Here is a 25,578-nt window from a genome sequence, read left to right as displayed (position 1 = left end):
GATGAGATCACCAAAGCACACCAAAGGCACACTTCCCAGGTGAGATCTAAACTGATCCTTAATGCTGTGTACTGAATTGTGTTCTAGGGTTAACAGTTTAATAATAATAATAATAACTACAATGATAATTATGATGACAGTGATGGCAACAGCAGTTATTGTTTCTTAGATGTTTATCATGACCAAACGTTGCTTTAATTGATTTAAATGAATTAGTGATTTTAATCCTTGCCACAGCCTCATGAACTAGGTAATATCATTATCTTATTTTAAAGAAGAGGAAGCTGAGGGAATCTCAGAGAAGTTAGGTAACTTGTTCAAAACAACATGGCTCACTAGTGGCAGAGCCAGGGTCAGAAACTTTATTTGTCTTAAATCTAGAACCCATTGCTTCTTATATCTCCTAATATTACTTGAAGGTCAGGTTTCTGCATGCTTAAAATTGTTTAGTGTACAACCAGAGATATGAAAATTGTGCTCTATATGTGCAATATGAAGTGGAATGCATTCTGTTGTCATATAAAACATTAAAATTTTTAAAAATTAAAAATTAAAAAAAATTGTTTAAATGGGTGAAAGGACTAGGCTTGGAAAGCCCGAATTTTTGTTAAATGGAAGAAAAAAAAATGCCAAGCTTGCCAGTGTTCCTGCTCTAGCTTGGCAAGTGGGAGGAATTTCATTCCTTAAACAAATCCTCAAGTAAGACAAGTAAGAGAATGGTCTTGAATTTTTTTTTCCATGTGATCAAAATTCTCAATCCTTAAGATCTAGTGCAAAGCTTCCTTTCCTAATTTGCTTCATGCACAGGTCCTCCCCCAAGGGTAATTTTGCTCCCCAGGAAATTTGACTATGTCTGAGACTTTTTTGATTATCACAACTGGGGTTTGCGCTACTGACATTAAGTGGATTCACAGGAGAGGTGCTGCTAAGTATCCTACAATGCATATGACAGCCCCCGCCACAAAATATCTATCCATAAATGTCAAAAGTGCAGACACTGAAAATCCCTGGCCTACTACAATGATAGAAGCTTATTCAGGAAGATAGACTATGGCTGTGATCTTGAGTAAAGACCATGGAGAGAAGGTGAAACTACCTGCTTAATTTATTACAAAGATGGCATTTAAATTTCCAAATGCCTGTTTAAGTGATGTGACAGAAGCCAAGGCCAGGGCAAGAGAATTCTAATCCTCACAAGATACAGGCCAAGGTACATCAGCCTCATTCTTAATTAGAGTTATTAGCTGAGACTACATAAAATATACTCTCCCAATTAACCAGTATATAATCTGTCCTAATCTCCTCTCTTAAGGCAAGGCTTGGAAATAGTTTCCAAAAAATATTATGTCTTATAATCCAGAGATTATATTGAGCTTTTTCCTAATATAAGCTCTTCTACTTTCTACCACCATGCTCTATATCATTAGTCTAAAAGACCATAGATACCTGTCTATAGCAATTATTCAGAGATCCCATACAAATCAAGCCAAAAAGCAGTACAGGAAAAAAAACACAGATATTTATTTTTCCTTGCAATCTGCTTCATTTCTTTTTCCTTTTTCTTTTCTTTCTTTCTTTTTTTTTTGGTGGGGGGAACTAGGGATTGAATTCAGGGGTACTTTACCACTGAGCTACATTCCCAGCCCCGTTTTTGAAAAATCTGACAGTAAGTTACTTAGTGCCTCACTAATATGCTGAGGCTGACCTTGAACTTGCCATCATCCTGCTTCAGCCTTCCAAGCAAGCAACACTGCTCCTGGCTCTTTCTTCATTTGGTTTAAGCCTTTATCACCTATACTGTCTGGCCATCTGAGCATTGCTAAAGAACAAACTGGGAAATTTTGTGTCATATGGGATTGTACCTCTGAGCAGATGCAGTTCACACAGTAAACCAAACCATAAGGTTCCAGGTAAGGATGCCATTTCTCACCCACTCTGTACTTCTTGTCTTGAAACACACAATATGTCTCTGAATCTGTGAGAAAGGAGATAGAAAAAATACTTGTTAGTAAACACGAACCAAGTCACAAAATATAAAATCAGTCATATATTCCATCCATTTTAATAAACATACATCAGGAGAAAAAGCATACCAAATATCAATAGAACCGTACTACTGGCTTGGTGTTTTACTGAATTCTCGCAATGACCCATAAAGTAAATACTACCAATAGTCTTTCTTTTATAGATGAGGACAATCAAGAAGCATATTATCAGTAACTGAAAGGGGACTCAAACCAAGATTTGTCTGAGTCTTAAATCTTAACTACTGTTCTGTTATAATGGTAAGAACAGGTAGCATGCTATGTGTCCTTTCTTTTTCTAAAGTTAATGTTCCCCTTGCTTTGGGAATGCAAGTTAATGTCTGCAATGTGGATGTATCAGAGCATTCTAAAAGCTGCTTAGTGGTAGTGTAGAAGCAGTGGATCACACAATTTGTGTTAGGTCTCTGTAAATGGCCTTGGCCAATCATTAAACAAATATTTGAGCATTTACTGTTTGTCAAGCACTGTGCTAAGTGCTAGGGACAAAACAAAGAGCAAGGGGCCGTGGCTCAAGCGGTAGCGCACTCGCCTGGCATGTGTGTGGCCCGGGTTCGATCCTCAGCACCACATACAAACAAAGATGTTGTGCACCACATACAAACAAAGATGTTGTGTCCGCCGAAAACTAAAAAAATAAACATTAAAAAAAATTCTCTCTCTCTTTAAAAAATAAAAAATAAAAAATAAAAAAATAAAGTAGATTCTCACCCCACCAACCCCCGCCAAAGTTCAGGATGTGACTGTCTAGCACCTGCTTGAACCCAGGACTCTGGTCAACTGAACTGCAAAGCTAATTGTATTAAAAAAAAAAAAAAAACAAAGAGCAAAAATTTTTATTGATAGTCCCTGTTCCCATTCAACTTATAGACCTCCTTTTGTATGAACAACTCCCAATTAACTCAAACCACACACTTCCCTTTGTTGGAAGAGAAATTTGGGCAGCCACAGCTTTGTAGCATAGCACACTTGAGCTCATACCATGTTACTTGTTTTATGTTTCATGGTTTATTTCTTCATCACAGTCCTCAAAAGTAGGCAACATTCATTCTTTACTCTCTATCCACCACACGGCCTAGCACACTGTGGCCAGTAAATGTAAATAATTGACAACTGATTGGTAAACTGAATTTCCAAATCAAGCAGTTTATCCTCTAACCCCATGCTTTTCTATCTCTTAATTTTCATGAAACAAGGTCAAAATAAACCAATACTCTTCTTGTAGCAAACACATTGCTTTCCCTCACTCTAGAACACATTTCTCTGATTATGGAAATAAAAATAGTTAAGAAAAGACACATAGGCAAGAAACTGGGAGAAGATATTTTCAATAAATAATAAACAAGGTATTATTAGAACATTTTTAATCATTCAAATCAATAAAAGAACAATAAATTCAATAGAAAAACCATTTAAGAACATGAACTGGCAATTTGTGGAATAAGAAATGAGAACAAAAGATAAATATGAACAAATATTCAACCTCACTAATAATCAAATGAAAACAATACTGAGATAAATAAATGTTCCATATCACTTATTGGTTTAAAGACGTTCTATAAATCTTTCCAACTTGTCAAAGGTTGAAATTTACTTTTCAAAGTTTTATTTCCATTTTCTTTAGAACCTAAGGATTTCAAAGACAATAAAGGAGAAAAAGAGGAGGGCAAAACACATTTTAGCCTGTTTTATATCATTACTACTACAAATAGTATACAGAGCCTAACTTCTAGTGACCCTAATAAAAATCTCATGCTAAAGGCCTATTTCCTCAGTTTCTTTTACCCAATACATCATGTCCAACTTTCAATCAAAAATTACAAACTTACTAAAAGCCAAAAAACAGAGTCTGAGGACTTGATTTGCAAACAAATCAAGCACCAGAACCAAATTCAGATATAGCAGATATTTTGGAATGATCAAGCCAGGAATTTAAAATAATTATGTTTACATTCAATCCCCACTACTGCAAAAAAAATCTTTAAAAATAATTAGAATTAACATGACAAGGATTTTAGTAGAAAAGTGTACAATATGCAATAATATGAGAGTAATGAAAACAGTTGAAAATTCTAAGAAAGAATCAAAAGGAAATTGGAGAAATTAAAGATATTGTAATAAAAAATAAACAATGCCTTCGACAGGATCATTACAGACTGGAAAATGGGAAGAAATGATTGGAACATTAAAGAAATGCCAACAGAAAGCTCAAAAACTAAAATAAAATGGAAAAAAGGAATAGACCATCCCCAAACTGAAAGAAAATAACAAAACTTTTACAGATATATAACAGGGATACCAGAAGAGAAAGAAACAAAGGGATGGAACAAAATAATATTTGAAGCAAAAACGTCTGGTAGTTTTCCAAAATTAGTGACAGACACCAAAACACAGATCTAGGAAGCTTTACAAACACCAACTAGAATACATATGGAAAAAAAACTACACCTATGTATATCATGTTCAAAGTGCAAAAAAATATATGTTTTGCAAGAAATGTCAGCAGAAATTATTCATAAAGAATAAAATGACATATTTCAGAAACTTGGATCTACATAAAAAAGGAAGATCAGCATATGCCTCTAGTCCCAGAAGTTGGGGAGGTTACTGCAGAAGGATCACAATTTAGAGGCCTGGACAACTTAGCAAGACCCTGCCTCAAAATAAAACAAAAAGGACTGAGGATATAGCTCAGTGGTGGAGCAATCATGGGTTCAATGCCAATAAATATGTTTCTATTGATGAATCTACATTGACACATAACTATCACCAAGAGTCTATAGTTTATATTGCAGTTTACTCTGGCTATTGCACATTCTATTGGTTTTGAATAAATATATAATGACATGTATTCATCATTACAATATCATGCAAAGTAATTCCACCACCCTAAATTTCACCATCCTTTTTTCTTTGTCTATGCACTCATTCTTTCCCCAAACCCTGGCAACCACTGAATACTTTACCATTGCCATAGTTGAACATCTTCTAGACTGTCATATAGGGAGAATCATACAGTATTTAGCACTTTTAGATTGGCTTCTTTTACTCAGTTATATACATTTACATTTCCCGTATGTTTTTTATGGCTTAAATAGTTCATTTCTTTTTGCACTGAATAATATTCCACTGCCTGGATTTGCCAGTTTATTTATCCATTCACTCACTGAAGGACATCTTGGTTACATCTAAGTTTTGGCAATTATGAATAACTGCTATAAACATACGTGTACAGGTTTTGTATAGATACAAGTTTTCAATTCCTTTGAGTAAATACCAGGAACTCTTATTACTAGGTAGTGTGTTAAGTGTATGTTTAGTTTTGTAAGAAACCGCCAAAATGTCAACCAAAGTGACTGGACCATTTGGCATTCCCATCAACAATAAGTGTGAGTTCCTGTTACTCCACATCTTTAACAGCATTTGGTTGTGTTACTATTTTGGATTTTGGTCATTCTTAATAGGTAGGTAGTGGTATGTCATTTTAATCTGTATTTCCCTGATAACATGTACATGGTGTAGAACATTCTTTCCATATATTTATTTGTCAACTATATATCTTCTTTGGTATAGAGTATTTTAAGGACTTTGGCCTTTTTTAAATAAATGGGTTATTTGGTTTTATTATTGAGTTTTAAGAGGTTATTTAATATATTTTTTGAGTAAGAGTTTTTTTATCAGAAGTCATTTGCAAACATTTTCTTCCAGTCTGTGACTTGTCTTTTAATTCTCTTGATAATGTCTTTTACAGAGCAGAAAATTTTAATTATAATGAATTTCAGTTTATCTATTCTTTCTTTTATGAATTATGTATGTGATGTTATATCTAAAAATCCATTGCCAAACCCAATTACATTTTCTCCTATATTATCTTCCTAGGAGATTTGCTGCTTTGTATTTTACATTTAGATATTTGATCCATTTTGAAATTTTTGTGAAGGGTATAAGGGTTTTTTTAATCTTTCTTTTATATATTTATTTTTATGTGGTACTGGGGATCAAAACTAGTGCCTCACACATGCTAGGCATGCACTCCACCACTGAGCCAAAACACATGCCCAGGGTGCAAGTTTTATGTCTAATTCTATTTATTTATTTATTTATATTGAACCAACTTTATTTTTTAATTTTTATTTTTTAATTATTGTTCAAAACATTACAAAGCTATTGACATATCATATTTCGTACATTTGATTCAAGTGGATTATGAACGCCCATTTTTCCCCGTATACAGATTGCAGAATCACATCGGTTACACATCCACTTTTTTACATACTGCCATACTAGTGTATGTTGTATTCTGCTGCCTTTCCTATCCTCTACTATCCCCCCTCCCCTCCCCTCCCATCTTCTCTCTCTACCCCCTCTACTGTAATTCATTTCTCTCCCTTGTTTTTTTCCCTTTCCCCTCACTTCCTCTTATATGTAATTTTGTATAACCCTGAGGGTCTCCTTCCATTTCCATGCAATTTCCCTTTTCTCTCCCTTTCCCTCCCACCTCTCATCCCTGTTTAATGTTAATCTTCTTCTCATGCTCTTCCTCCCTGCTCTGTTCTTAGTTACTCTCCTTATATCAAAGATGACATTTGGCATTTGTTTTTTAGGGATTGGCTAGCTTCACTTAGCATAATCTGCTCTAATGCCATCCATTTCCCTGCAAATGCCATGATTTTGTCATTTTTTAATGCTGAGTAATACTCCATTGTGTATAAATGCCACATTTTTTATCCATTCATCTATTGAAGGGCATCTAGGTTGGTTCCACAGTCTAGCTATTGTGAATTGTGCTGCTATGAACATCATTGTAGCAGTATCCCTATAGTACACTCTTTTAAGATCTTTAGGGAATAGTCCAAGAAGAGGAATAGCTGGGTCAAATGGTGTTTCCATTCCCAGCTTTCCAAGAAATCTCCATACTGCTTTCCAAATTGGCCGCACCAATTTGCAGTCCCACCAGCAATGTACAAGTGTACCCTTTTCTTCACATCCTCACCAGCACTTGTTATTGTTTGATTTCATAATGGCTGCCAATGTTACTGGAGTGAGATGGTATCTTAGGGTGGTTTTGATTTGCATTTCTCTGACTGCTAGAGATAGTGAGCATTTTTTCGTGTACTTGTTGATTGATTGTATGTCCTCCAAATCTGTTCAGGTCCTTGGCCCATTTGTTGATTGGGTTGTTTGTTTTCTTATTGTTTAATTTTTTGAGTTCTTTGTATACTCTGGATATTAGGGCTCTATCTGAAGTGTGAGGAGTAAAAATTTGTTCCCAGGATGTAGGCTCCCTATTTACCTCTCTTATTGTTTCTCTTGCTGAGAAAAAACTTTTTAGTTTGTGTAAGTCCCATTTGTTGATTCTTGTTCTTAACTCTTGTGCTATGGGTGTCCTATTAAGGAATTTGGAGCCCGACCCCACAATATGTAGATTAGAGCCAACTTTTTCTTCTATTAGATGCAGAGTCTCTGTTTTGATATCAAGCTCCTTGATCCATTTTGAGTTAACTTTTGTGCATTGTGAGAGAAAGGGATTCAGATTCATTTTGTTGCATATTGATTTCCAGTTTTCCCAGCACCATTTGTTGAAGATGCTATCTTTTCTCCTTTGCATGCTTTTAGCACCTTTGTCAAATATAAGATAGTTGTAATTTTGTGGATTGGTCTCTGTGTCCTCTATTCTGTACCATTGGTCCACTCGCCTGTTTTAGTACCAGTACCATGCTGTTTTTGTTACTATTGCTCTGTAGTATAGTTTGAAGTCTGGTATCCCTATACCGCCTGTTTCACTCTTCCTGCTTAGAAATGCTTTTGCTATTCTGGGTCTTTTATTTTTCCAGATGAATTTCATGATTGCTTTATCTTTCTATAAGAAATGCCTTTGGGATTTTGATTGGCATTGCATTAAACCTATAGAGAACTTTTGGTAATATCTCCATTTTGATGATGTTAGTTCTGCCTATCCATGAACAGGATATATTTTTCCATCTTCTAAGATCTTTTTCTATTTCTCTCTTTAGGGTTCTGTAGTTTTCATTGTATAAATCTTTCACCTTTTTTGTTAGGTTGATTCCCAAGTATTTTATTTTTTTTAGGATATTGTAAATGGGGTGGTTGTCCTCATTTCCATTTCAGAAGATTTGTAGCTGATATACAGGAATGCCTTTGATTTATGCGTGTTGATTTTATATCCTGCCACTTTGCTGAATTCATCTATTAGCTCTAGTAGTTTTTTGTAGAACCTTTTGGGTCTGCTAGGTATAGGATTATGTCATCCACAAATAGTGATAATTTAAGTTCTTCTTTTCCTATCTTTATGCCATGTATTTATTTTTTGATGCAGACATATAATTGGTCCAGAAACATCTATTGAAAAAACTATCCTTGCTCCACTGCATATTTTCACTCTTTGTTGAAGATTAGTTGATGATGTGTATGTATATTTATGAGCTCCCCAATTCTGTTCTATTGATCTATGTCTATTCTTTTGCCATTACCACATAGTTGTGATTATTGCACCTTCATAGTGTATACATCCTTGTATATCAACCTTTGAGTACAATGCTATTCTTAATAAAAAATTCTTAGAAGCATATTTTTTAAAGAGAGAGAGAGAGAGAGAGAGAGAGAGAGAGAGAGAGAGAGAATTTTATTTATTTTTTAGTTTTTCGGCGGACACAACATCTTTGTATGTGGTACTGAGGATCAAACCCAGGCCGCACGCATGCCAGGGGAGTGCACTACTGCTTGAGCCACATCCCCAGCCCAGAAGCAGATTCCTTTAGTTAAAGATTTTGGATGCTTTCAAATTCACAATCAACATTGCAAAACTGTCTTCCAGAAAAGCTATGCTAATTTCCCTTCCTATTAACAGTGGACAAATGTAGATATTTTTCAGTGCTTAAAACTTTTGACATCCAGGCATGGTGGCACACGCCTGTAATCCCAGTGGCCTGGGAGGCTGAGAGGATTGTGAGTTCAAAGCCAGCCTCAGAAATAGCAAGGTACTAAGCAACTCTGTGAAACCCTGTCTCTAAATAAACACAAAATAGGGCTGGGGATGTGCCTCAGTGATTGAGTGCCCCTGAGTTCAATCCCTGGTACCAAAAACCACAAAAAACAAAAAACAAAAAAAAACTTTTGACAATTTCATGTGGGAAATGGATGGAACAAATATTTTTTATTAGCAAGGATGAATATATATTCATTTTAGTAAAATATTTTATTCTACCTTTTATATTACCATTTTATGTTATTAACATAACATATTACTATTTTGTTATATTAACATTTTATGTTAACCTATATTTCCTAAGAGTATGTGCTCAAGCTCATTAATTAATTAAAAGAACATAGAAAACTAAAGAACTCTTTTTAGGCAGAAATTCTGTGTTTTTCAGCCAAATCTGAGAAATATAACTTTCTTGTATAGACACAAACTAGACTTCTGCTCCACAATATTCTAGTAAGAGTAAGAAATAGTTTAAATATTTTAACAATCTCAGCATCTTGAACTGATGAGTGATAGTCAGGATATTCCCAAGACTAATGTCTAAATGTGGCATCTTTCCCTACCTTTGACATATCAGAGAGAGGAGAGTAACAGTCTATCAATAAATTTAATGTCTCATTAAAAAATACCGAAGTTATTTGCATTTTACATATACAACTTATTTTGACATTTCAGAAAACAATCTAAGTATACTTGGAAACAAATCCATGAAGGTGGTTCCTTCAAATGGTATTATTAGGCTAGCATAAATAGTAATAATTTCATGAGTCTGGAATCACTAATACTTTTTTAAAATTCTTTCTCAATAATGTATTTTATTTTTTATTTTTTTAGCATTTTTAAATTTTTAATTTTTTTCTAGTTATACATGACAGCAGAATGCATTTCATTTCATTGTACACAAATAGAGCACAAATTTCCATTTCTCTGGTTGTACATGATGCAGAGTCACACCATTTGTGCAATCATATATGTACCACACTCAGGTTGACATCAGATCTACCTATTTAAAATATGAAATTTGATGAGCTTTGCTATCAGCTATATGATTTGCATGACTGGGTGATGTACCCCTTTCTTGAAGAAATTTGATAATAGAAGATACATACTTCTGGAAGACTAAGCAATCATTAAAATAAAATAAGCTATAAAATGTGGATTCCATGTGCATTTGTACATTTTTTAAACTCTCATTCAACTTGTTAAAGATTCTAACATGTAGGAAAGGCTGATTCCCAAAAGACAGTATATACTGATGCCAAAAGAAGGGTATTCTTCATTACTTGTAAGCAGGTTGCTCTTCTCTGAAATATTTTTAAAACAGATTATTTCACTGAATATTAAATAAATCACTTTAATATGTCTGAGTACACCATTATTCATGAAAAACAGGGATAACCCAAACAGCTAATTTCAACTAATATGCGCAATTTCCCTCAAATTCAGTCTATGAGGAATATTGTTAGTCAAAGTGTGAAAACTGAATGATATAAATTTTCCTCCTCCAAGTTTGGCTCAAAAACCAGGAGATAAATGATTAGTTCCTAGAAAATAGAGCTCAATGAAAATAATGATCATGGGGCTGGGATTGTGGCTCAGCAGTAGAGTACTTGCCTAGCACGGGCGGGACTTGGGTTTGATTCTCAGCACCACATTAAAAAAAAAAAAAAGGCATTGTGTTGTGTCCATCTACCAAAAAATAAAAAAGATTCTCTCTCTCTCTCTCTCTCTCTCTCTCTCTCTCTCTCTCTTTAAAAAATAGAAGAAAATGATGATCATAATAATAACAGCAAAAAACACCTAATATTCGTGAAGTACTTTCTAGGAGCCAGGCTCTTTTCTAAGGGCTTTACATATATTAATTCACTAAATTCTCACAATAATCCTACAATGGTGGTCCCATTATCTCAATTTTACAAATGAGGAATCAGAGGCATAGAGAGATGTGGAAACTTGCCCAAGTTGATATGATGAGTCAACTATGGAAATGGCATTCAAGCCTAAGTAGTCTGGCTTTAGAACCAATGATTATGGCCATTATATAATTGTGTGTCTTCTACTATGTAGTTGGTAAGGTACAGGTCACACATTTTTAGAACTTGAGAAGGGCTTCCACACATTCTTGTCTCATCTTTTCTCAAACATCCTTACACTTCACTTTTGACATATAACTTTGATCACCTTTCAAAGAACTGGTGTTGTTTGTAGTGAAGGCAAGTCTTACTCAGACTACATCAAATGGTATAGAGAGTAAAGACATTATTTTGCATTTTTTGTATCTATGTCAGTGACAAAACATAAAGTGTATGCTCATGCTCTCAAGGGGTTTGAAATCTTGTTGAGAAAACAAAATCATCCCCAGCTAAAAGTTCATTTTCATTCTTTTTAAAACAAATAGCATTTTCCTCATGTGTTTCATGGAATTTATTCTACATATTATACCAGTACCTTCTAAACTATGTTTTTTTCTTAAAAATATTTTTTAGTTATAGATGAACACAATATCTTTATTTATCTTTATGTGGTGCTGAGGCTCAAACCCAGGGCCTCACACATGCCAGGCAAGCACTCTACCACTGAGTCACAACCCTAACCCCTGAACTATGCTTCTTAAGGATTTAAATATCTTTCTCAAACACTAAATGCTGATAGTAACCTGATCCTAATATAAACATAGTGGTTTTTCATCAAGTACATTGGTCTTTTTTTTTTACAAAATCTTTTTTAATTTTAGTTTGACAAAACATCTTTATTTTATTTACTTATTCTTATGTGGTGCTGAGGATCGAACCCAGTGCCTCACATGTACTAAGCGAGTGCTCTACCACTGAGCCACAGCCTTAGCCCAAGTACATTGGTCTTATTATCTCCATGGTATAGGATCTGTCCACTTTTATTCCAGAGAGAAATCCACAACTCCTTGAAGGAGCAAAATTCAGGAACTGGATGAAAGCAAAGAGCTGAATAGTAACATCATTGGTGCTATTAAACAATGCTTCTGCAATTACTAACAATAATATCTTTTCAAGCAGATGACACATGTAAACACCATAATCTTCAAAACCTGGTTTTGCATGGCTGTTCAAAATGGAGTGGTTAGTATAAATTTACTGATTTTTCTATGAACACACTAGATATTATCAATTTTCAAAAATTATGATAAAGTCAATTTCAGCACATGCTTTTAAGTTTGACCTTTTAAAATTTGTTTGGCTCCACTTAGCAGAGAATTTAGTGAGTTATATAGTATAATCAACCACACCTAAAGTTCCAGTATGTCACCTTGGATCAGTCACACAAATGAGATGATTTTATTGAAGCAAAGATATCTCATCAACTTTTAGGAGACACAAGGGAAAAAAAGTGATGTGATTACTTGCCAATACCTGAGAGATACCAGCTGGAGAATGCATGACTTTCTATTAAATAATGGTTCTCTGAGAGTAGAATTTGATCCCAAAGGAATTCCAACTAATATGTGAAATGGACCTTCAACCTGCCTCATCATAATTATTTTTCAAACGGTTCAGCTGGCATTTAATTAGAAATGGAAATCCCTGCTATTTTAGTGGCCCCTGTTAAGAAGAACAAAAATTCCAAAAAGTAAATAGCAAAAGGGATGAGTCATTGTACCATCAATGTTTCGCCCAATCATTATTTCCCATCTCCTAAGATTAGGTCAAAAGGTCAATAACCCCATCACCAATCCAAAAGCAAGAAAACATTCCATGAACTGTTTTTGATAAGAGCTATTACTGTAGACACACCATCATGTCAGTATTACAATAATATTTATTCTATTATAACACATATGGTCAGTGGAGAAGGAGAGATGGATCTTTGCTGTTCATTATATGAATAGATACAAGTAAACAAATTTTCTTCTTTTTTCCAAGGGTTGAACCCAGGGGCGCTTAACCACTGAGCCACATCCCCAGCCCTTTTTATTTTTATTTTGAGACAAGGTCTCGGTCAGTTGCTTAGGGCCTCACTAAATTGCTGAGGCTGGCTTTGAACTTGCCATCCTCCCACCTCAACCAGGGAATACATTTCTTCTTTAATTATTTATTTTTTAAAAAGTTCCTAGATGGCTGGGGTTGAGGCTCAGTGGTAGAGTGCTCGCCTAGCATGTGCAAAGCCCTGGGTTCAATCCTCAGCACCACTTAAAAATAAAAACAAATAAAATAAAGGTATTTTGTCCAACTACAACTAAAAAAAGTGAATATTAAAAAAAAGTTTCTAGAGCAGTTAAGAAAACTAAAGGCATAAATACTTTTCTTCTGTTGTTTATCAGAATTGTATGAAGGGCAATATATAGTAATTGCATAATTTTTCTCTAATTTCTCTGGCATAGAGTTTCTAAAGTTGAAGACTATCAAATTCCCTCAGGACTTTAAGACTTCATTTCTAGGCTGAGGAAACCAGTGAAAAGGGGAAGCTAGAAAGAAGCCAAATTCTTCATTCTGTAAATACAGCTGATTCCCTTATCCTGGAATTAACTATCTTATTCCTATTCACTGGATCATTTGCCCCAAATTATATATATATATATATATATATATATATATATATATATATATATATATATATATATATATATATATATATATATATTCCACTGGACATATAGGTTGAGTGTCCTATTCACAGTATGGGCCTCCTATTATTCGTCTTGTGGCTATTTCAGTTTTTTACTAACAGGTGGGCAAACAATGAAAAGAAAAGGGTTTATAATTCAAGAGGTTTGACAGTCAAGCAAGGTAACACCATTGGCTAAAATAAAAACTAGAGATTTTCCATGAAATTCCAATTCATTGTGAACTTCTATCTCTGATTAGTATGGCTAACTGATAGTTGATAGTATTCTCATTAATCTTTCTTATAAGGACACGGGGAGATCCTTTCATAGAAATGTTACTTGGCTGATGTAACCTGACCTGAGTATATTTTTCTAGCAGAGATAATCTCTTCCATGTCTTATGGCCTAGGATTTTGGGCAAAAATACAAGCTCCTATTCAAAGATAAAACCAATTATTCTTTCTGTCTGCACCTCAGCTTCACAAGCCTCAGTTAAAGGACACTTTCCATTTTGTCATGAATAGTTTCTTTTTCTTTGGTCAAGAAAACAAGTTGGACTCTTAAACTTTTTACAACAGAATCAAATTTACATCCCATGCAAATGTAAACCACCCAATTTCCACTATTTCTTCTTTAAGACTCCAATTGTGAATAGACATAATAAACCCTGATCTAAACTGGTTACAAGATTGTGCTTCATTTTTGTAAAATGATATGTATATATAGCTGAACTTAGAAAAAAGAACACACACAAATAACTGTGGTTGAGATTACTGCTTATTTTTGTTTTCCTTATAGTTTTATGTATTTTCTGCATGTTTAACAATGAGCATCTATTTTAAAATCATAAAAGATATTATGTTGATGTAAAGGTTGCTTAGGGCATCTGGTAGGGTAGTTGACAATTCAGTCTAGTAAGCATATTGAACATCCATGTGTTTAAGAATACTATGTTGTATCTTTCAATTAACTAAGGTCACTCAAAGGTAAAGGACCTGTACTGCATTCCCTTACTGCTTGTGGAAAGCTGTTTATTAAGTTATAATTTAATGTTTGTATTCTTACTTTCACAGAGGGTTAATAAATAAACACAAAATAGATAATTCTTCTCTAAGAAGCCAGGATTAAGGATGATTTTCTTGTACCACCCAGAATGTGCTTTATTCAAACATCTCATAATCAATCCAAGTGGTAGATGAGAGATGGGAATAGTCTGTAGCTGAATCTGCAAGTTTTCCAACAAGCCTGAAATTTCTATTTTTATCTTTTCAGGAGGAATAAGCCAAATTTACAGTGCAAATGCTATAATCTACTAAACCACATGCTAAATACATCTATTCTTTCTGCTTTCTTCAGATGACCTCTATTTTATTTCATCTCTAAAATCATTATTTTCCACCTAGACTTTCATCTCTAAACTATATCTAACCTTTTTTGAAACAACCAGGCTATAAATCTTGTTTTTAACTTTTTAAGTTGTAGGTGGATACAGTACCTTTATTTTATTTTTATGTGGTTCCAAGATCGAACCCAGAACCTCACACATGCTAGGCAAGCACTCTACCACTGAGCCACAGCCTCAGCCCCAGGCTATAAATCTTAAAGGAATAGAATTATTTTGCAATGACTCTGTGACAATATATAAAGTCCAGGTAGTTTGCTTCAAGAACCCAAAACCAGGGCTTTGGTTTCCCTTGCCCCGCCTCCTATCCCCTATTTTGTTGTCCCTTAGTTCTCTGTCCAGGAAGCAAGAATTCTCAGTTTATAAGTAAAGAATTTTTACTTCAAAGGACACAAATGACTCAACCAATACCACACAGCAAGCATCACAGGACTGACCAAAAAATCAGGTCTCTTGACTTCAAGTGAAGTCCTCTTTCCACTAAACTACAGGGACATTCCAATCCTACTGAGAAGGCAAGGAAATCTAAGAAGTATGGATATAAAGGCACATATTTTTAACCTTCCTCACAACTTTCCTTTGGCTTAGATTCCTTAGGTTCCTGAATATTTTCAGTCCTAGTCCCAGTCTTTTAACTCCCAAATATTATACTGCCTCTCTTAGGAATTCCTGTTACAAAGTTCTTTATTCATTCACTTGGATCATCTCTAATGTATTAAGTAGCTACCATGTGTAAGAGACTGGGCTTCTATTCAACAGAATGAGTTGGTTTCCTCAAAGAATTGCTAGAGGCAAATTGGTGTAGTAAACAGAACACTGAATTTAGAGACATGGATTTTGGTTCCTGACTCTGGCTAGGACTTGCTCTTCTTACCTGTATGGTCATTTGACCTCATTTGGTTTCAAATATCCATCTTAAAATTAAGGATATAATATCATTTGGCTTGTTGGAGAATTGCTCTAATAGCTACCATTCATTAAAAGCTAACTATGAAGGATGGGTTGTGGCTCAGTGGTAGAGCACTTGCCTCACATGTGTAAGGCAGTGAGTGTGATTCTCAGCACTGCATATAAATCTGAATAAATAAAAGTCCACCAGCAACTAAAAAGATAGTTTTAAAAAAGCTAACTATGAGGCTGAGGTTGTAGCTCAGTGGTAGAGAGCATGCCTAGTATGTGTGAGGCCCTGGGTTCAATCCTCAGCACCACATAAAAATAAATAAATAAAATAAAGGTTCACTAACATCTAAAAAAAAAACCATTTTTTTTAAAAAAAGCTTACTACGAGCAGGCACTGTGCAAAAGCACTTGGTATACACAATTTCATTTATTCTTCAAATTACCATGATGATAATCATTATGCTATTGTTTCCCCTGTGCTCTGATAAGAAAACTATTGCTGGAGTGGATAAGTAACATTCCCAAGGTACATAAGACAGTCATGGAGCTGGGAGCTGAATCTAGGCTAACTTCAGAACATCCATGCCAAGCCACATTGTAGTCTCCCAAAATAAAATAATAATTAAGAATTTACTTTAAAAAACATGAAACTATCTAATTTTAAAATATAATTCCTTTCTTCTACTTCCAACTACTTAAACTTCTAAGATGTGACTAGGTCTACTTTTTTGCTTGCTTCTTATTATTATCCAATAATCACCTTAAATGTCCAAGAAAAACCTGGAAAACCCATGCCTTTCTGGCCGGCTTTCACAACAGAGACAGAGAGGTCTGGTGGCCTCTGAAGATGGTACTTCACATATCTCAAGCTTTCTAAGTATCTTCTTCCTTCTCTTCAATCTTTTCATGGCCTTCCTTTCCTGAGAAGTCCAGAGGCCCACTTTAAGCCAAATACGAATGTTAGAAACTTTTTTCTCTTAAGGAAAAAAAAAGGAATGAGAACCAGGTCCCTTGAAGATCCAATCAACTCACCTTATAAAGCAGGGATAGACTCCATGAAATAGATATGTGAACAATTTCTCTCTAAGTCTTTGCCAGACTTGGCACAGGCTGGCCCATTAGAAATACATAATAGAATATTTTTAATAATTCAATTTTCAACCTCACTTTGATCAATAGTTCATTACCTAAGTTAGATCTGCCAAATGGGATGAACTCTTCAGCCCATTTGTCCCATATTTGCATGAATATTATGCTGTGAATGTTACGCTCCTTTGAACTTCAAAAGAACTTCCTGGCCTCATTGACTACAACTTTAACAACAGAACATAATGGAGTTACAGAAAGATCTTTCCCTGGCTAAAGACCTCAAACCTTGCTGGGGGGTGGACAGTAACAAACTTTTACATAAGCAACAAATGGCTCATTCATCCATTGAAGTGCATTATCAGTATTTCCTGGTCTGGGAAGCCTGTCTTCTCTCTTATGAAAACAACTGTAACTGTGGCTAATTAGCTAACAGCAAGTGGCAGCACAAACCTTCACCATTTCTTGTCAAAGACCTTTCCTCAAATAAAGCATTTTTTTCCAGCCCTTGTCATATTTCTCACTTCAATTGAGAGAGCATCTTTCACCATAAGAGTATTCCACCTACATTCCACCATGATGCCCCAAATAGGAGAGCAAACAGATGACAGAATACTTTCCTTGACTTACAAGCTTATATTCAAACCAGCTCCAGAAAATATTTTGGGTTCCTTGGGTAAAATGGAATGAGACCACAAAGAGAGATATGAAGGTTTATTTCTCGTTTTCCCAGTTACTTTTTAAATTTAAAAAATAAACCTGCTTGACCTTCATCAACTCCCATACCAAGTACCCTTCTCCAGAACTGGACAGTAAAAACATGAGAAATGTGATATTCTTTTACTTTAAAAGACTTTTCCCTGATGAAAAAGCCATACTTGCCAACTGTGGAAACTTTGGAATAGATAGAAGCAGCACAAAGAAGAACAAAAATAACATTCATAATCTTAACATTCCGAGATTAAAAAAAATAGTTCCCTATTGCATACCATGCATGAATATAAATTTCAAATGGAATAGAAAAATATGGATAAACCTCTAAATTTTGGCAGCAGCAGAAGAAAATATAAGACTATAAGTGGGAAAAACCTTAGGAATAAGAAATCCAGCAGCCATACAGGAAATGAATGATATATCTGAATACATAAAATTTTAAAACTTCAATATGAAAAATACAACTTATACAAAGTTTAAAGCAAATGACAGAATGAGAAAAATAATATATGTTATATAAAAGGCTAGTGACAAAATTTGAAATAACAAAAGGTTAATAAATAAGCTTTTATACATAAATAAGATATGCAGCCCAAATGAAAAAAAACAGGTAATTCACTGAAGAAATTTAATTGAACTAAAATATTGTTGAAAAGATGCTACAGTAATAGAAAAATCAAGGCAAAACTAAAATATGATTTCTCATATTAAACAGTCCTCTAAGTACAAAGATTAATACTCTCCAAAGTTATTATAAATGGACTCCCATAGACAGATGGTGAGATTGTAAATTAATACAACTTATTTGAGGAGAAGTTTGGCAGTATTTACCAAGATTAAAACTGAACATTTTGAGGTTGGGGCTGTAGTTCAGTGGTAAAGTGCTTGCCTCACATTTGTGAGGCACTGGGTTCAATCCTCAGTACCACATAAAAATAAATAAAGATACTGTGTGTTCATCTACAAATAAATATTTTTTAAAAACTGAGCATGCACTTTGTCTACAAATTTCTCACAAATACTTTCATTAGTGTCTAAGATGTTCACTAATGCCTTGCTTATAATGGGAAAAACCTTAATATCTACAAATAGAGACTGGCTAAAAAAATCATTGTACACATACACAATTGGAAGCTATAAAAACATTAGAAAGGATATGGCACTGTTATATTGCAATGTTATGATATCAAAGGATATCCTACTCATATTGTTCAGTAAAAGCATGTTACAGGAAAATGTGTATAAGCTCCAATTTCTGTGAAAGAAAAAACCATATAGACATGTGTGTATGGTTTCTGAACACAAAGAAAAGTTTTGAAGTGCATATAGCAAATCACTAGTTATGTTTACTTTTGGAGAATGAAATGGGAGTTAAGGGGTACATGTTCTTTATGCAGTTAGATATTTTCATTTTGTTTTGAATAATAAGCATATGTTAATTATAATTTAAGAAATCTAAAAATAAGTTAATATATACATTTTCTAGAACCACCAAATTTTCATTAAGCAGTCCTTTCAAATGGTAGTATGATATTATATTACTTTGATCATTTACGTAACCAATCCCCTATGGATTGACATTTCTGTTTCTAACTTCTCATCATTAGAAGTGCATTGTCTCTGCATACATATTGTGTGTGTGTGTGTGTGTGTGTGTGTGTGTGTGTGTTTTAAGTCAACTTAATGGAACACACACTTTGAGGTTTCCTCTTTAGTAGAGATAACTTTGTATATCTTTGAGATAGTCAGCTTAGGTGCAGCCACACAGAATGAGGCTCACTGAGGGAATGAACTTGGACTCATCTTATGACTATAATCCTGAAATATCAGACCAGAACTGGGTGCTTTAGGCCATATGTTACACAATTGCTTTTATGCCACCTGGATATTAAAATGGCTGGGGACAAATTCATAGGCACTATGAAACATTAGAAAATACTAATTTGGGTGCATAAGTATTTTTAAAATTACATCTCTCTTTGGTTTTTCAACAAAGCTTTAAGTTTCATGGACTATGTTCTTCAATACTTCTTAAATATCAAAGGCCTCACAGAAGAGATGGTCTAATTAGAGGTCCATGCTTTCTCCAGGAAGCCATCAGTAACAGGCCATAATGGAAGTTTCTTTCTAAGAGAGGAGGGATGTTTAATTCCTGATGATTATAAGTTGAGCTACGAATAAATCTACAATATTTCTATCACATCCACTTAAATCAAGAAGAACTTTTGGAAGAGGAAGGCTCTGAAGATGGACTATATTCAAGCAGAAGCCGGAGGAGGTAGTTTAAGGAATACAAGGAGAGAGGGGCATGGATCCAAGTTTCCTTACTGAGACCATGCCCTGATAAACTTCTTTTGGTGTCCCAAGCTTACTAGATAGCACTACAGAGCACTCATGCTTAAAAGCCTAACCAAAATCACTATTTCTCCTGGGAAGAAGATTAAGTTTACTATGAAAATCACAGTGGGACAGAAATGCATTTAACAATGGAATAAGCTTGGCACCATCCTCCCTGTCAGCAAGCCTTCTGCCTGATATATTTAACTTATGCTGATAAAGGAGATAAATGTTTAAATGATGGGCTTCAGATGCTGCTGTGCTGCAGCTCCTACCAAGAATATTTTCATAGCTTCTTCTCATGAATAAGTTCAGTGGAGCAGAGAATGCCCCTCTTGGACCAATTCCACTTTGTGCTTCTTTCTGATGCAGCCATAAAGGGGAACTAGAGCTATGGTTTTTCCTTCAAATATAGAGCAAGCAGCCACCTCAGAAGTTGCTGCACTTGGCCTGATGAAGGTAAAGCCCATACAAAGGCAGAACGAAGCACCTAACAAGAACAGAAATGTCAATGGTTCCTCATAAATCTCCCAAATGTGGTGGTAAGGAGGGTTAATTATCACCCTCTCCTGCCACTCTCTGCTTTCTCCAATGTGTTAGCCCATCACACGGATCGCTGACTTTCTAGAAATATTCCCTGGCTTTGTAGGGACGTTCCTTTCAATAAATGGCATCCAATTTACTAACGGTCCCTGGAATCTCAATTTCCTCAAAGGATTTTTCATCTGAATCCAGTTCATGTGAAGGTTTCTTCCTTCCCCGTTTTTCAGCACAAGGAAGCAGGGAGAGCCTGCTTTACTTTTTCTTTTCTTTCTTTTTTCTTTTCTGTGTTTTTCTTTTTCATAAACTGAAAACCTTTGCTTCAGTATCTAAAATTTGGGAAAAAATCCAGCTCATCTGTCAGATATTTCTAGAGTTACATAAAATGGAATGGGATTTGTACAGTTTAGAAAAGGAAAGGGGAAATAGGCAAATGTGTCATGTGTTCTATGAGATGAAAACTATATAATAATCAGAAAAACAGCACCAAACTTAGTTAGCCTTATTCAAAATCCTCATTATTTTATCAACTCATGAATAAACCAGTAACATTCACTTTATTCTTATGGAATAGCAGAATGGCCACATTTGGGTTAAATCACAGTCCCTACAGAATATAGCCACATTTGCAAAGAAATTATAGGAAAGTATATTATTTTTAAACTCAAGACACTTACGTTTTACTTGTTCTGCTTTGCTTCCTTCTAGGAAAAGAGAGAACAACAGGAAGGAAAAGATGTATTTCATGCCTCCCATTTTCCACTTTTTTCTCATTTGAGTCACTGCAAAATGTAACTCAGAATCTTCAAGGAGCAGTGTACTCAAGCTGTTGGAAAGAAGCAGAAAAAAAAAGACTTAAAACAGATCCCTTGTAACGGATAGGGATCACTGATGCTTAGGGGTCTAGCTTGCTAGAAAAGAAGTGCTGGAGAATTTACATGAGTGCAAGCATTGTTTGCCTGCATAAGAAAAAGGACTTCCTCTCTGGTCTTGCAAAGATGTAAGAGAAAATTCAAATGAATGAGCATGCATCACTATCCAACACTGAACCTAATTTTTTACAAGCAAGTCATAGGAAAATAAAAAATAAATTTTGAAATCCTTCTTTCCAAGGGAATTAAAGTTGATTTCTCAAGAGATTTTTTTTTTTTTTGAGAGAGAAAAAAGAAACTGGAGTTTGCAAAAGGGCTATTTTGGCAAGCAAGGTAAAAATAATAGGCATGAGATTCAGGCAATTTCTGAAATAGAAGTTAATTAATCTAAGCTTCAAGACTACTGTTATCATTAATACTTTAGGGATCAATTACAAATTGATCAATATTTCTCCAGTGTCCTCTATGAGATCCATAAGGATCTTCCGTTTGGCTACTTACATTGGAAGAGAGATGTAACAAGCAAATGGATGCAATTCAACACCTGAAAAGTTTTATTGCTTAGAATGGTTCAGACATATTCCTACCCATAAAGTCCACTGTAAAATGGAAATTTAAAATGGCCCATTTTAAGAGAAGTTAGGTCAACCTAAAACAGGTCATTTATTCACCTTGTACTACCATGCTAAAGACCATTAAAAGAACTGCAATTCTTTAAAATATGAGATTGGCATTTCCAGTCTAAGGGGTAGAAATCTTAAGCCTTTTGAGCCTTGGAGCACAGAAAGTTTGCTGTAGCTCATACTCAGTCACGAGTCATTTCCATGGACTTCAGAGTTTGCAAAATTCTTCCAATAGGAGATTGGAAAATATTTAAATAGTCAAGAAACACAACACTCAATCGGGGGTTAACCCTGACTAGGAACTAAACTCAATGATCTTTTCAGAAAGTCCAATTTAAATATCGGGCATGAAGAATTTGAAGGAATGCAAGATGCTCATTTTGGAGCACTGAATCTCTTTGGGTTCTGAAGTGGATGCCACAGCTCCAACTTTAAATGCTAGGAAGCTGCCAGCATCATTTAACATCCATTGTTTCAAATTATGCATATGTAACTGAAATAAACTGATCATAGAGAATAATTTATGCTATCGTGCAGGATTTGCAGTGGCCCATCTGCCTTCTTTCTCTACCTTTCCCCAGCTCCTTATAAAAGAATCAAATTCTCTTAAGACACTGTTCCTAGTTTCCAACACCCTGGATTCTGAAGTCTTAGTCCTCTCCGAGAGTTTATGGTCCAATTTCAATCCCTCAGAATATCTCTGTACCCTGAGAGCTACCAGGTTCCCCTGAAGCAAGACAATTGCATGAACAGTTAAATGCAGTTTCCCACCTTAGTGAGAGGTTCTTCCTGAGTCTACTTTTATAAGCTTATAACCCAGGTTTCCAAAAGAGAGAGCTTTTAAACGGCTGAAGTCCAATTTATCACAATCATATATAGATCTCAGGGGGTATTTTTAAAACCATGGCTTTTGGGTCTCCCCATGCAAGAACCAACAGGGTTGTTTTTCTTGTACAATGGTTGGGCGATTCGGTGAACAGTAGCATTGCTTCATAACTCAAGCTGGCAAGAAAACGGCCCTTAGAATTTTTTGCTTTTCTTGGGTCCCAGCTAATGTTATGAGCAAATAGAAAAGTTGGTGACTAGAGAGCAATTAATCTCTTTTGGCATTCCTGTCATCTGTGTGGCCTCCCAGGCGGTGATGGAGAACATCAGAAAATGAATCGCTTTATAAATATTCACTTTTGATTTACAAGATCCTGAAGTCCTGCCTTTGTATTCTGTGCAGAAATATGAACCGAGAAGAGTTCCCTTCCCAGGTCTCCCTACCATTCAATTTCTCTTTATCTTTTTAATTTTTTTTTATTTTGGGGGAAAGGGTGGTTCAAGGCATTTGTTGGGACTGCAGGAGTAAACACAAGCAAGCAATGCTCAGCAAACATCCGACTCTTATTCTTGCAAAGAGCCAAACTGTCCTTAATTTTTCAAATTATACTTTGACCCAGTTAACTGGAGTTATTTCTGCATTAACTCTCTGTCGGCTTCACACAGGCTGTTGGGCCATCAAACTTGCACTGACTCTTTTACAGGTTACTTAGAAATGTAACCATTGACAAGTTTCAGGGGGATCCAGGACCCAACAAGAAAGCAACAAAGAAAACAAAATCCTACAATGAATATGGGGGTGAGGGCTGGTCCGGGAGGGTTGTGGAATTTATAAGAGAACAGGAAAGTGCCTGATACTAAAGGAAAGGTATTGATTAAGGTGCCTGCCTGAAACAAGCATTCACATTGTTCCTTTACATCAAGTGAGGGGACCAATGCTCCTTGCCCAACTGTAACTGCAGAGTAATCTGGGCCATCAAGTGACAGGAGCCCACACTCAGAACAGGTCTCCCGGGTAGAACAGAACCAAAGAGACATTCCCAAAGGAAGGCTAAGGGATGAGCACATGTTAGTCAGTTCTTCATACCCCACAGTGTTTCTTTAATCCTCTGGAGAGGCTTGACTGACCTTGTAATCTCACATTCACTATCATCTGTGGGATAGCCCCTAGGGTAGCAATTTTCTTTCTGACAAACAATAAGAAAGACACTAGAGTCTCAGGCCCTTGTCCATCAGCTGAAATCCTCTCCTCACACTACCACCCAACAAGAAAAGCTCAGTTAACTCCTGGTGGTTTGCCACCAAAAAATGTCAGGGCTTAGCCCAGGATACCTCTTGTCAGAGGCAATACCTTCCTTGCTGCTTAGGAGTAGCAAAACAATGCCTTGTATTTGGCTTAAAAAACACCTTTCTATCTGTCATTTCACTTCATTCCACACAACGCCACCTTCAACATGGGCATGGAGAGGGCGACAGAGTGGGGACAGAGAATTCAAATAAATTGAGGTAGTGGCAGGGATGGGAGGGACTGGAAGGCAGGTTTTCTAGGCTTGTGTTCTAGCAATACCACTGTTTCCTGAGCCTAGAGTCTAAGTTCTGACCCCAGCGGCCTGGCCAGAAAATGAGGCAGATGTCCAGAGGAGAGGGAAGCCTCTTGCCCCTCCACCCAGTTTCATTAACTTTAACACGTATTAATCAGCCACCGGTCCAGGACACCAATCAATGAGAAAACAGGCTCTTGGACACATGCAGAATTATGGGGCCTGCAGAGTCCAGTTAGGCAGTTAGGCAGTTCCGCAGGGAGTACCCTAGTGGCCTCTGAAAGCACCAGAACACGTAGAAACGTAGGCCGAGTGAGGAGTGGCGAGTTGTGAGTTCAAATCCAGAGCCCCCAACCTGCCTGGGTCCAGTGCCTTGGGCCCCACCTCCATCTCAGCGGCTGGCAGCTGGATCATAGGACGACTAGGGATGGCAGGTCTCAAAGTTCAAGGCTCCCTGGGGGAACTACCAGGGATGCCTCCAGCCAGCAGAAGGCACCCCACCTGTGCAAAGGCTGGAAAGGGACGTGGGGGAAGCGGGCGCCGAGCATCGCTCACTGACCTGGGCACTGGCCTCCGTCTGCCACGCGTGCACGCGCTCTGAGCTCCCCGGGACGCTCCTCCGAGGTCTGGGGCTCGCAGGTTGTGGCGAGAGCTACAGTGCGCGCGAGGGGGGAGGGGGGACTCAAAAGTGGGTGGGAGGAAAAACATCACCGCCCTCACACCACGAGGGAGCAGCGGCTCGCTCCGCTCCCGGGGGCAGAGCCAAGGCGCGGGCGCGCCGGCCCGGGGCCACCTGCCCGCCCGGCTGCCCGCTCCCCACTTGGCCCGAGAGGCGGGCCGCTCGCGGCTGGCGGGAAGTCCGCAAGCACGCAGCCCCTGCAAGCACGCACAACGGCTTTATTCCTGCTTCCCCAACCCGAAAGTTTAAAAACCGGGAGAAAGTGTGAGGCTCAGCCGGCGACTTTCCCATCACGCAGCGCCCCCACTACACCCCCCCTCCTTTGGCTAGGCGAGCGTTGGGGTCTTAAAGGGACCGCACATCTCCTCCGGCCCCTCCTCCCCCGTGCACTGGATGCACCTAGGAGCTTCCCACCGCTCGCGCGCACCCTGA

At 36.6% G+C, this 25,578-nt stretch overlaps 1 protein-coding gene across 2 annotated transcripts in view; it reads right to left on the bottom strand.

The window, feature by feature from the left end:
* Chrdl1 (chordin like 1) overlaps positions 1-25,197 on the bottom strand; it is a 111,442-nt gene extending 86,245 nt beyond the window's left edge. For both annotated transcript variants that reach the window (XM_026396788.2, XM_026396789.2), the window contains exons 1-3: positions 25,027-25,197; positions 21,284-21,432; positions 1,863-1,975 (exon numbers count right to left, since the gene is read on the bottom strand). In XM_026396788.2, the coding sequence (XP_026252573.2) occupies positions 1,863-1,975; positions 21,284-21,432; positions 25,027-25,175 (411 nt within the window). In that variant the 5' untranslated portion in view covers positions 25,176-25,197. The remainder of the gene's footprint in view (positions 1-1,862; positions 1,976-21,283; positions 21,433-25,026) is intronic.
* Between the last annotated feature and the right edge of the window lie 381 nt (positions 25,198-25,578).

The sequence above is a fragment of the Urocitellus parryii genome, chromosome X (assembly GCF_045843805.1).
Source record: "Urocitellus parryii isolate mUroPar1 chromosome X, mUroPar1.hap1, whole genome shotgun sequence".
NCBI lineage: Eukaryota > Metazoa > Chordata > Mammalia > Rodentia > Sciuridae > Urocitellus > Urocitellus parryii.
The sequence above is the reverse complement of the archived record's forward strand: the minus strand, read 5'-3'. Positions and strand labels throughout refer to the sequence as shown.